The 13,815-nt window shown below is 40.4% G+C and overlaps 1 protein-coding gene across 6 annotated transcripts in view; it reads right to left on the reverse strand.

Moving 5' to 3' along the window:
- Positions 1 to 1,594: 1,594 nt before the first annotated feature.
- Positions 1,595 to 13,815, reverse strand: part of APBA1 (amyloid beta precursor protein binding family A member 1) — an 80,852-nt gene continuing 68,631 nt past the window's right edge. For all 6 annotated transcript variants that reach the window (XM_040656042.2, XM_004949151.5, XM_015280326.4 and 3 more), the window contains 5 exons: positions 10,742 to 10,921; positions 9,668 to 9,880; positions 5,925 to 6,044; positions 5,222 to 5,362; positions 1,595 to 4,867 (listed from right to left, as the gene is read on the reverse strand). In XM_040656042.2, coding sequence (XP_040511976.1) covers positions 4,796 to 4,867; positions 5,222 to 5,362; positions 5,925 to 6,044; positions 9,668 to 9,880; positions 10,742 to 10,921 — 726 coding nt within the window. In that variant the 3' untranslated portion in view covers positions 1,595 to 4,795. The remainder of the gene's footprint in view (positions 4,868 to 5,221; positions 5,363 to 5,924; positions 6,045 to 9,667; positions 9,881 to 10,741; positions 10,922 to 13,815) is intronic.

The following is a 13,815-nucleotide window of genomic DNA, read 5'->3' on the forward strand; positions in this document are numbered from 1 at the left end:
CAGTACAAACAAACATTTAAAATGAACACCAGGTTTCAATACTACAAACAAAAGTCTGGAATGCTGAGGAGTGGGGAGTTGCAGGGCAGCATTCACGCCAGGTTGGTGGCAGAGAAAATGAGAGTATCCAAAAGCACATGGGGAAAGTTGAAAAGGTCACTTCTAGATTGTTTTATGGGTACAGAGGCAGCCAGCCTCTTGAAGCAATACCCATAGAAGCAATACCCATAGCTCCCTTCTCCTATGTGCTGCAGTTATTTGCTATGCACTGGAGTCTGTGAACCATCTCTCCTAACTAACTAGCATGCTAACTAGCTAACCGTTGAGTTTCTTTTGCTTCCTAGGGATTGCTGCTGCCTTCCCTCAAAAAAAGGTCAGCACGCAGATTCAGGGATAATTCCTGTATACGTAATTCCATCATCTATCTGTTAAATATCATATATCTTCTTCTAGGGTAGGTCAGTCTCATCAACATCCTAGTCTCCAAGTCAGCAGTTTTCCTCGTGCACTATAACTATTATATATATTGTACAGCACATGCTTCATTGTGGAGGCCAAAGAAATCACTGCCTAACAACTCTCAGATTGCTGAACAGTGAGGAAGGAAATCTACCATGCAGCACAACACAGCTGTTCAAGAGTACTCATGACAGCCTGTGGTGCACAGGGCAGCTTCCCTGGGCAGCCTGGTCTACTATTAAATGAGGAGGCTGGTGGCCCTGCCTGCGGTGGGAAGATTGGAGCTTGGTGATCCTTGAGGTCCCTTCCAACCCAAGCTATTCCATGATTCCATGATTCTATTACAATTTCCAGTTTTGCTTATCCAAGTGGTACTAGGCCTTTAAGAATAAATCACGCTGATGACCTGAGCAGAAAAACAGTGGTTTCAGAAATTGTAATAAGCAAAAAGAATGTTCAGTGAAATCTTGTTTATGAGCCCCATCTCTCCAGATTCAGTTATTCAGGCACTGGAATGGTATTTCTGTGATTGACATAAAAGGCATCTTGAAACAACCTCCTAGTAGAAGATTCAAACATAGAGCCAACTCATGTGGCAAAGACTGTGATGCAACATTAGGTAAGAAATCAATTTTGTTCAGAAGCACTAGTGTCATTTATTAACTGAAAATAATGCTGCTTTAAAAACAAAATTGACAGTACTGGTTCACGTCTGCAGAAATACAATGTACTATTACTCCAAACTCAGTAACAAAAAAGAAGTTTGGTTACCTTCCAGGCACTCATGCACTCAGTAGTGGCAAGCCAGCGCCTAAAATTGGTATGAGCAAACTCTCAGCCTTGTCTGAGGTATTTTTGTTCTGTATTTTATTGTTGCAAATCTTACAGACATTAGCGCTCTGTTAAATAAAGGAATGTAGCACAGTACATACATCACAACAGAACAGCTGGCCAGGGCCCCCCCCACCCCACCCCAAATCAAACCACTCCTCTTCCACCCCCCCACCCCAAACCAAACCACTGCAGCGTCATTACAGAGGTCAGAAACCTGTGGCAAAAAAAAAAAAAAAACAACAAAAAAACATCAGAGGAATTACATTCAGTAGATGTGCAGTATCAACATTCCAGGCTCACATAGATTTATATATATATTTATATTTATATAGAGAGATCATTAAATGTTTACAAAGAACAATATTGTTACAAATACAATACTATACTTTTCCCAACGCTTTACAATAAGTTCTATTCACCCTCTTTACAGAACAATAATATAACTTCATAGTCTAGGTACTGCGCTAAATATGTACAGGATATCTCAACCACATTGCTGTCTTCGGAAACGTATTTTATTTAAAAAACAAGGAAAACAAGCAAACTCGGAATCCCCAATTTGAGCCAGGTTCAAAACAAACGTGAGAAACTCGCCAATAAAAAAATAGAAGGGGTGTTTCACCCTTAATGTAAACACCGAAGAAGGAGTTAACCAGACTGCACAAAGCAGCGAGGAAGAGAACGAATTCAGGTCTGTCACTGAAGGAGGGATGCGAAGCAGCAGTTTGCTCCATCGTATCTATCTGCTAATAATTCATGTCCTTCGACAAACTGCTGCGACGGCCCAGAGAACTGCCAGCTTTCCACTCGGAGCGTGCTTTTTGAAACTCCTTCCCTCTACATGTAAGACAGGATCGTTAGGAGACAGTTACCAACAGCGCGTGTGAACTACGGACCTGCCAGTTCAGAAACCTCACACACACACTGCTACTGTAAGGATGTATTTTTTGCTAGACTCTGATCCTACAAGCATTCACTTAATGTTAAGTGCCTACGTACTGTGTACCATGAAAGCACTCGAGTGCCAACATCTTGGTAGAGTTTTGGATGAAAGGTTTTCAAAAACAGTTGTTTCATCCCTCCATGCTTTCAGGTCTTCAGCATTTTGCAGTGAAGTCAGGCAAGGACCCCACCACGTGAGTGGTACAGAAGCACAGAAACGAGTGAAGCTGAGTGTAAACACAGCAGGACCCAGAAGCACGGTAACTGTGTCTTTGAGAGTTCACCGAGTTTCCTCAGGCAACTTACGGAAAGGCTGCACTGTATATAATCCTCTGAATTGTACATGGATATATATCGTATTTACATATATTACTACATATATGGAGAGTTCTGAAAAAAATTCAAATGATCACCATAAACCAGATGTTTACAGGTAAACAGGATAGAAGCCATCCGTTACCCACTTGCATCAGCCTGGTGGCAGAGGTAAGTGTTAACCTGGAACACTGACGTGGCTCTCTTGTGCAGTCTGTTATTCCACAGATTGGGATTAAACTATATAACAACGAGAACCACAGAAAAATCAAGTCACTGTACATTAATCTCAACACTAAAACATATTCACTGACGATACCGGTTTATGCAGCACTCCATTACCTCCCTTAAGTATTTACTGCCCACTGAAATACAAAGTTCTGTTTTCTACCTCTGAGCCAGCCTTGGATGTCTGTGATATCCAGAAGCCAAAAATGAACCTCTGGAGTTCGTACTCCACGGCTCTCATCAGTGTGCACTCCAGCTATGCCTATGCACACGCACGGATCCACTTCCATCAATCTCTGGAGACATTCCAAGGCATCGCTGCCAGACTGCAAATAATGCTTCTTTTGCACAGTCCACCACACAGTAAGTAGGAAGCAAGTGGCTGTGACCAAGAGAGCATCTTCAAAACAGAACAGCCATGTCTGTGTGTGCGACCTGTTCTTGTCTTCACCTCACTGAGCCTTCCTACCACAACCACGACATAGCAGAAACTGTTTCCTTAAAAGAAAACCAGCTTACTAGCCTGGACTAAATGCACGGTACTATTTCAGTGTAAACACCAGTATGCAGTCCTGGTAAAAGTAATTACAAACAATGGAGAATTTTCCTCTCACTAGGAAGAAAAGTCACTGCTTTTATTTATTAAAAAAAAAAAAAAGAAAACAAAACAAAAACCAAGGAAACAACCCAACCCATTTTCCCCCTTTTATCTCTAGCATGCAAGTTACAGGCCACTCAAATCCTATATTTCATACACTCCTACAATATATCTTCATACAAGTGCATATAGTACACATATATATCCTAAAGGTGCCATACAAATGGAAAAAAAGTCACAGCTTAACTTAAAATAAATATGTTTATCCCCACTTTACCGCTCCGATTATTATCTATGTCATGAACTAAGGAGAAAGTCAATAAAATTAGACAAGTCTTTGGACAAAAATATATGTTAAAATTGGCTCAGAGAACAAAATTACTTAGAATAGTATGCAGATCTCTTATATTCAAACTTCATAAATAGCAAGCACAATTTTAAAAACATCTATATACACCAGCACACATTGCTGTGTGCACCAAATGCGGAAATAAGAGCCTAGAAAAAGTGTAGCTATTCAGGAAAGCCCCTCACTATTTCTCTTGTAGGTATTTAAAGATCCTCCCCCCCGCCCCCCTATTCCTTTAACGTCTAAGTCAGGTAAGGGACTATAAAAGACGTGTTACCTTTAAAAACAAAGCAGAACAAAAAAAGGAGTTGGAAACCTGGGGGCAGAGAGGGGAAGGCAGCTGTAAAAGAAAAAAAAAGCCTCCCCAGTTACTTGGTGTAAATAATGGAATTGTAACACGTTTAGGCATCTTAGGAAGAACTTCTTGGAGTCCTACAGTCACGACAAACTGCTGATGGGGGAGTAATTAAAAAGTGTGTATGTGGACAGCCTATTTTAACACAGCAGCATTTACTCATTCTTCTGAAGGACATAAATATCCTGGCATTGTACTTTCCCTACAGATGTAAACCTTTACAGAGTTTCAGAGAGCCTGTGGAAAAATGGGAAGAAAAGCAAAGTCACACGCAGGATGTCCACGAGAACACTTTGCTTCCTACACTTCTGCTTGTCTGGTAAAGACATCTTTCATTTCGCAACACTGAGCTTATTTAATTTGCCAAATTACAATCCCAAAAACCCCTGGTTATTAATCGAACAAATCAGAGTCAATCTGATTTTTACTGTGAATCCTGCTATGAAGAATGCTGCTGTTATTTTCCTGTTTTGCACGTGGAACTGCATTTAGTTTCACTTGAAAAGAGATGCAATCAAAATAGTCCTGTGGATATATTTTGCCCCTTCCCTAAATACAGGAAAATGGTGGGGGGAAGGGAGGAGGGAGAGACAGTACGTTTGTGAGTGAGATAAAGAAATAAACGTCTCTGCAGACACATAAATGCAGCACTAGAGTGACAAGCACTACTGAGGAAAAACATCCTCCATGCACATTGTGACGGTGAGTGTCGGCTTTAGATGTAAACTGGTTGCTCTTGTGCAGTCAGCAGTCTGTACATGGCAGCTGGCATAGTCTTCATATGAATCTAGAGGAAATGAGACATGTTACTCAGTGTTCCTAACGTGCATACTACTTTGGCGAAGGAACTAGCAAAGGTCATACAGGGCAGAAGGGAAATGCAAAGCCTGAGAATTTTTGCACCCTTATTGAAGTATGGCAGGTGGTGATTTTACAAAGCAGTGTGATTAGCATCAGCTGACCACCTAAAGCTGTGGACACGATATTTTCTGCATACAGTTCACCTAATACATATGAGAACTACAGATAGAACAGTGGATTATCCTTATCCTCGCTTCCACTGTTCAGATTTGAGTAGCAACAGCCTAAAAGAGGTAACAGTGATGAAATATGTTATGCTGCTGAGTTGCACTGTTCTTACCTCACCAACAGCGTTTGAGAGAATGTGAACAATCTTCTCATGAGGTGTTGCTACCACACTCTGCCCATTGATTTCAATGATGCGATGGCCAACACGCACACCTCCTCGCTCTGCTATACCGCCTCTCATAAGGCTGCAAATCTGGAAGGGGAAAGGACAAATTTATCAGAGCCTAGATAAGGAAAAGAGGCTTTAAGCTACCCCTTCTCACCTCTAAGTTGTAATTCAATACAGGCTTGCAACAAATTCTAAAATGTAGTTTATCACTTATTCAAAATAAGGTCTGTCAGTGGCAAATAACTGCTGTACATTCTCTTCCAAGAATAAACAGTCAGAAGAGGCTACTTGTATTACATGCCAGATGTGCTAGGGATGCAGATGCCTCACTGCAAAAAAGGATGTAGAACAGGCTTTTTCTTTTGAGACTGTACAATGGCTTGGTCAGAGACTGAAATGAAGTAGACTGAAAACACCTCAGATACACCGCTTTGTTTCTCTTATCTATGCGAGCCTTTCTGTTTCCCTAACTCTGAAGTTGTGGGTTAAGCAGAGTTAAAGACAAAAATAACTCTGATTAACTAAATGTTTAGATCTTAAGACTTAATACGTGTGAGTGTCCTGTGTGCTGTGAAGGAAGAAATGTCAGTATCCCTCTTCCCACACTATCACATATGCTTCACCGGGGAGTCTGGAAGCTACTTACAATCCCATTTTGCACACTGAATCCCAACTGATATCTGAGGTCCGGTCTCCTGATCAAGACAGTGGTTACTGGAGGACACCTGACTATGTTCAGTTTAACCCGAGCCTGGTTTTTCAAACCCTGCAAAAAGAAATCACCACGAAAAATGGTGGAGAGTTATAAAATAACATTTAACATGAGCAGATGGGGGAAAAAAGGTAAGTGTTAAAACAGTGACATAGGAATAGCCCTGAATAAACAGTTCTCTGCATGCATTGTAACAGAACTGGGTCACTGAGTGCCAGAAATAAACATGCAAATACTCAGTGAAATCAGCAATACAGTATCAAATGTTTCTTGTTAAGAAGCTGAAAGGGTTGTTTTAAGAAATGTAGCTTTCCTGTTGCCAATTTCTTCTTCTCACAGCACAATGTATAAGATGATGAAACTGGTTTATCCAGCACACTGAAAAAGCCAATTGTGGCTGGGAAATGAAATTTCAAATATGTAGCTAAGATAGTAACAAACAATTGGCTTCTCCAACGGGATTCTGGAAGTTTCTACACCTGTCAAATGCTTGTTTAAGCAGCACTGCTCTTTTCCATTCCTCCTCCCTTCCTGGTTTAACACATCCATCATGAACTTTTGTTCTGTGAGGGTGGTGAAACTCGAAAACAACAGATTGCCTGGATCAGCTGGGAGAGTCCATCCTTGGAGTTATTTAAACCTCAGTAGAAACAGCCCTAAGGAATCTTCTCCAGCAGACTCTACTTCGAACCAAGGTGCTTGCAAGCTGCAGAGAATCAGTGATGTGGTTGTACAGCTCCATGAGAGCTGAAATGCTGAAATGCAGGTAGCTGCAATCTGACCCACCGTACCATTTCAAGTGGTTGAAATGGTATCTAAATGCAGGTATCTTACTCGTAGACTGTTAATCTTTTTTTCCAACATAGAAGCAGAAACATGTTTTTCTACTCTTAAGTGCTTCTTTCACACAAAGAATTAGCCTTCAATAAATAAGTAAATCCGTATCAAGAAAGAAATGCTTCATAAAGAATACAGTGGCTTCCACTATTTCTTATACAACATTATACAACACCTATCGATTCCAATACCTATTTCTGAATTCCCTTTATATATACCATTAAAATCTGGGTCCCACTGAAACTAAGGGGCACCTAGCATTAGCAGAAGGTTAATTCTGAAAAACAATTTCTACTGCAGCTAAGGTAATACAATAAAGTTTCTCCATCCAGTTCACTGTTGGTGATTCTGTTGAGCTGAACTCCGGATTCAGCAGTGACTTGAATAACTGGACTGGCATTCAGGGTGAACTGCTTTACATCTGTTTTCTTGCCAGTGCTTTAAACTGTCTGGATGCAGTCATCACCTGGGCAATGGCTGGTCTCACTTCCACACAACCTTGAGCTCAGCCTGGCTTGTTATTCAGGTGGCTTCAAGAGAATGACTGTATGAACTTGAAGTGAGCACGTGCTTATGGGAACTGCCTCCACTCCGCTCTCAGAAGAAAGAACATCCCAACTTCACTTCTTCCATGAGAGTATTCAACTTTTCACTGGGTTTATCTGCATGCGGTACGTCCTCAAGAGCCTCCAAAACGAACACGGAGTAAAAGACAGGAACTACTTAACACATACTAAGTTGAAGGTATCATGTTTAGCCTGATGGGCTTCTCCCTTAGTCTTCTAAATTCAGAAGGGTAGGACTCACACTGAGATAATTATTTATATGACAAGTTTATATATTGAACTTTAAGCATACAAGTTCATTCAAGTTATATGCCATTAACAAAGTTGATATGAATGCTCTCTTACCTTCCCTGAGGTATGCACAAATTATTTACCCCTGTTCCTTCAAAAAGAACTAATGTGGTCACCAATAAATAATTTACTAACTTCACAAAAAGCACATTTATTTTAAAAATGACTGCTGCCTGGTATTATGCAAAATGGTGATAAATGCTGACTAGAAAAAAGCGATTGCATAACTTGACCAATTTATTTCCTTCTGTAGTCCCTGCATCTGTTTCTGATAATACAAAGTACCAGAGGCTTTTGAAGAAGAGACAGATACAGTAATACAATTGGGGAATAACCACCAGCAGCTTCTCCCTAGCTCTGTCATTCTGTAATTGGTTTATAGACGATTAGTAGCAGAGCTTACATCGGTAATACTAGAATTACCTTGCCAAAATGCTTGCAAGATATTCTTAAAATCTACATGATATTCATATTTTCATAGGAGCCCTCAGGGCATGCTAATAAATCTGAAATCCTGAATTTTTTCTGCTACATTTAAATATATGCTTAGGTCATTCAGTAGTTCATATACTTGATACAAGAAGTGCTACATGAACAGCTCTAGATGTATGGTTATGAAGACATGAAAATCCACAGACTCTTCTTTTCTTTAGAAAGACAAAATAAGTGGCTAGCAATTTTAACAGCTACAACTGTAAGTACCAGCTACCATAAGAGAAAAGTCTGCCAAAGATAAGCTGGTTGTTTCTGTTTTGAGAAAGTACAAATGAGCTTCATCAAAATGAAACTCCACCTGATAAGATTCTGAATCAAAGAAGCACAAGTCATCACAGTTTTAGAAACAAAACTGATGTGGGATAGGAAACAAGTATGGCTTACATGAAAAGCCATACTTGTTACTGAACTTGTGGTGGACTTAGCTCCACTGAAGCTTCCTGAGAATCATGTAATTTGATTTTTCTTTGAATACTTCACCAATGCAAGACTGCTTCTGTCCTTTTTTTTTTTGTTTTGTTTTGTATACTACACTTCCAGGCTTTCATTTCCACTTGCAGAATCTAAAACGGCTAGCTCAGAAATCTGGGCATCTATTTCTCACTATAGCACAGCATCCATGTTTTTGGAAACCAGAATGGGAAGTCTAGTTCCAATGCCCATGCCATGGCAGGAACACCTCCTGCTAGATCAGGTTGCTCAGAGCCCCATCCAACCTGGCCTCAAATACCTCCATCCGCAGCTTCTCTGGGAAACCTGTTCCAGTGCCTCACCACCCTCTGAGTAAACAATTTCCTTCCAATATCTAATCTAAATCTCCTCTCTTTTAGTTTAAAACCAATCTCCCTTGACCTCTCACTATCAGATCATGTAAAAATGTTGTTCTCCCTCCTATTTATAACCTCTCTTTAAGTATTTGAAAGCAGCCATGAAGTATCCCTGGGGTCTTCTCTTCTCCAGGCTGAACGACCTTCCAGGCTGCAAGTGCTCACCACTTGCTCATGTCAAGCTTTTCATCCAGACAGAGTTTCTACGGAGGATAAACATGTTCCTTTGTCTTTAATTCTAATTAAAAAATACTTAAGGACAGACCAAACAAAAAGCCTCAGCTCCACTTCAGCCAGATGCCAGGAGGCAATAAAACAGTTAGTATAGCTTGTAACAATATTAGTGACTGTTTCTCCAGTTGTCACATAGCATGTTAAGAGCCTTTAGATAGGCATCTGGTAGCATCTACTTTTCCAACAAAATGTTCTAATGATATTTTGTACATTCAGACCTTAAGTTCTGATGTTAAGCTCTGTAAATGACACAGCTCACTTCCTGAGAGTCAGAAAACTGGTGGAGCATAATTTGCCTCATACTTTAAAGATCACCAAATGGAAAGTGCTATACAAATATTCAAGAAGAATTAATACTTAATAGTCCTATACTTACTGCTTTCCTACTATGTAACCTTTTGAAAACATCCAGAGACATTCTCCATACCTTTATAATGCTCTGACATGTTGAGAGAGGTAAGCCAACCAGACTGGTCCCGTTGATTGACATGATCTGGTCCCCTATATTCAGCTTTCCGGACTTCTCTGCTGGTCCCCCATGCATCATATTGGCTATGATAACTGTAGGCAAAATGGATCCCCAGCCAGACTCCACAATCACTACACCTAGGATTTCTCCTTTTTGCTTTTCGATGTAAACCTGTATCATAAGAAAAAGTGCATCAAACAGAAGCTTTTTCTCAAACACAGAACTGTCCACCTGCCCCTCCCTCCTCCCTATCTTCTGAAAAAGAAATATATATATATATATATATATATATATATATATATATAACTCCTCCATATATTTTATGAATGAACAAACACTATTCTTCACTAACCCTTCACTATTTGCAACCTGCCTTCCTAATCCAAAGGCAAACAGAACAGTTGTATTCAGACATTAAATAATCAACAATACACAGATTTTGCTCAGTGCTGAACATTCCTCACACAGTTTTTTCCTGCATATGAGCAGAGGGAACTGGAGGGGAATAAACAGTGGTTATCGTGTGCTTCACAGGACAAAGCTAAACAAGAGGAGTTTACAAGAGCTTATGATTACACACTGGAACACCACAAGCTGTCTGTTACAGTGGTGCACAGGTTCGTTATTTATTAAAAGAACAAAGCAGCACATCCTCTCAGCAAAAGCAATTCTTTACAATCTAGAATCAGTCACTCTAACCTTAGTGCCTCCGTAAGTTCTACATTGTTCACTGTAATCTTTAAATTGTGTTAACTTTTAATCTACTTTAAATTCATTTCATTAGCATACAATATCAAATATATAAAAATTGTTAGATAAGAAGAATGCAAATAGAAGCACTTCTCACACGATAGACTTCGGTTTCTCTGCCTTTGATAGAGAAACAATGACAGGTTGTCCTACTGAGGAGGATATTCTAGACTCATTTAGGTCATTTATAAGAAATATTACCGCTTTTCTGATTTGTGCCCTTATGGGCCTGCAACTACTACAGAGAATCTTAATGCTGTTAGGAAGAAAAATGAGACATACATCTTTGCAGTTTTCAGATTTGGAGAAGTGAATGAGGTCATCATTGTACATGTCCTGGGTGTTGAGCAAGTCACTATATTCCTTCTGGCTAAGGTCTTCTGGATTGATCCCATTCGCCCTCAGAAACTCCTGGTATGCTACACTGAAGGCTTGACCTATAGACTGTGCAATCAGCTGTGCCTGCAGCAATTCCCAGAGAAAAGAAAAAAAAAAATAGTCAAACATTCTGTTGGTCCACTGTACAATCATACTGTAAAATGGTTTAATCCTACGAAGTCAAGTCACAGTTAAAAAATACTTGTGCACTAAAAATTAAAGGCTCACAAGATGTCAATATGTTCACCTGAGAAAAGGAAATCCTGTCACAGCTACGAGTCACTAGCATAAATGTAAAGGCACGCCTGCTCCAGTGACTGAAAAATTGAAGGCAAAAAGCAACTCTATCTCCCACCTGCAGTTCTTCTCAACCTTGCAGCTTCTATGTGGCTCTCACTTGTAGCAGAGGCAATGCCATTCTCTGACAAGCCAGCAGAGAAATGAAAATGTCTACTAGAAAGCACGCGATAACACTTTAAGAGGGTACTTCCTCCTCTTTCTCTCCCCCTTTTAAAATCATCCTGTCTGTACTGGCAGCTACTACCTCAGTTCCAGATGAAGAAGGAAAATTGCAGCAACTACTGACTCACTGAAGTGGCTGGATCCAGCCTTTGAAGTGACAGCAAAAGGTCACACATAATTCCACCATGCTACCACCTTCAATCTCTCCCCACTACACTGTTTCCCTCTGCCACCTTCTACCTCCAGTGACTCTGGCAGTTCCCTGCACCTTTCCTTCCCAGCCTGTCCTATGTGTGCCTTCTCCCTCGTATGCAGCTTCCCGTAGCCTCCACTGCATCTCAAGCCAACAAAGATGCCACTCACTACACTGCATTGCTACACCAGGAGCTGCTCTATATTTGCAGACATGGGGGAAAAATAAGGCACAAAGGGCAAGTTCTTTGTCATGCACTGTAGAGGATGGAGTTGGAAACAGAAGACAACTGGGATCAGTACCCTCTGAGATAGTGATCAAAATGAAGTTAAAAAGACAGGTACCGGACAGTAGAGGAAAGCAGCACACAGGGTGCAGAGTACTGCTGTGTGTAATGGGAGTAATGTAGGTACCACTGCGTAGGGCACAGAAGCTGGCTACAGTCTGCACAGAAATAGTCCCCTGCAGCACAGTGCTGAATGGGGAGAGGGGTTGGGAGTGGGAGGGAAGAGAAGGGCAAAATGCCATATTTAACCAGCCCCTAGGGAGGGCTTGTTATGAAAACTGTATTTTTGTACAGCTTCCCAACTGTATTTTAAGGTCCAGTTTGGTCCCCAATAACAGAAAGCTTCTCAAAACCCAGTTAAGAAAGTGATTGTATTTTAAAGCAACTCAAGATAGCACTAAACCTGCTGATGAGCACAGCATGATTGCTAGTGCTGAAAAGGCAAATATCTAGACAAGCATTATTTGCCAATGCTCAGTTCAGTGGGAAGAACAAGATGGCATGATAATGGGAAAACAGTGAGCTAAGCAATAAATGTGGATGTTATGTATGTTCATACAGATACATCTTGTCTCCAAGAAGAGATCAATGCCCATTTAGACAGCCACCATTTGGACACAGCACTAAGAATCAGTTCTTTTGAAGATTCAGCCAAGAACAGAACTGAAGATCTAGCGCTAGCTTCCTTAGATAAGGACATTTCCAAGCAGGGACACATTTTGGCCAACATCCACTTGAGGGCTTACAGCTTCTGTGCCAGTTTCTGTATTAATTCTTCTAAATAAGCTGCTGTCACAGAAGAAAATATGACAGTGAGACAAATACGAGATTTATAATATAAGCAGGCTGTACTATTCCATTGGATAGTATCCGTCTTGCTGCTAATAGGTACTACAAAGTTTTCATTCCCTTTCTTAGTAATCTGGATACTCGAGGACAATTTTGCAAGCTATTTGTGAGCTACACCATGACTAAGGAATTTCTCAGCTTACTTTTACATCACTGAGCAAAGCCTTTTTCTCACTGGAAATACAAACAGGTACTTCCCAAGCCAGTACCTCACAGCATAGGAATGATCACCTCTAATATAAATACGATGTTACTCAAGAAACCACAGAAAGTAATGCCAGAGGTTAGAAGGAAACATGAATTCCAGCTATCCAAAGTATTAAGAACAGCATGGGAAACAGATTCAGGAGAGGTAGATTAGTCTGCCACATGCTGAAGGAAAGCAAGACACAGCCTCTATCATCTGACAGCCTGACATCTGACTCTTGGTTTTCTAGCTGGTTGGTACAAGAGTTACTAGTATAGAAACTTAAGCTGGAAATACAGCAACAGCGGCCTCACAGTGGGCGACATATCAAATGATAATAAACCAGTTGGTTATTTTCATTTTTGCACCAGTTTCTTGAAAAGGTGTGCAAAAATGGCTTACAAATGGCTGCAATTTTTTGTATGTTCTCGGACAAAATATTGACAGACTACTTCTATCAGTGCTTTTGTCTTCACTTTTCAACCTCAGTGTGGGAGTGACATACGTACATCCACCTGCAGCTACACAATTTATCTGAATATAGGCTCATATTAGATTCATCACTACATTTAATCAGCTGCTTATTCAAGGAACTTTCCCACATCAAAATCCTTGCTGATACACTAAGGAGTAGAAAGTGTAAGAGGATTTTAAAAGAAGTGATATTTCCACTTTACTTCTGTTAACTATTTCAGTATAGGCAAAATTGCACTACAAGGTCTTCCTTCAAACTAAGTGATGTGCAAGCCACAAGAACAGGAAGTAACCTATTACCTCATCCTCCCTAATTAGTCAAGATGCCTTCTGCAACTGGCATCACTTCAGTGATCTGTATGTAATTTACACATGGTTGCAATTCTTCTTCCACCTCCTGCTATGTGAACCATTTGACCCGTATTAATATGACAGCTGCCACACAGACAGTTAATACTTTTTTACTTGGAGGTTCAGAACTGGGAGTTTCTGTCTTCCCAAATTATTTGAAACACTGTGTGTAGAGC

Source organism: Gallus gallus, chromosome Z, assembly GCF_016699485.2.
Source record: "Gallus gallus isolate bGalGal1 chromosome Z, bGalGal1.mat.broiler.GRCg7b, whole genome shotgun sequence".
NCBI classification, from domain to species: Eukaryota; Metazoa; Chordata; class Aves; order Galliformes; family Phasianidae; genus Gallus; species Gallus gallus.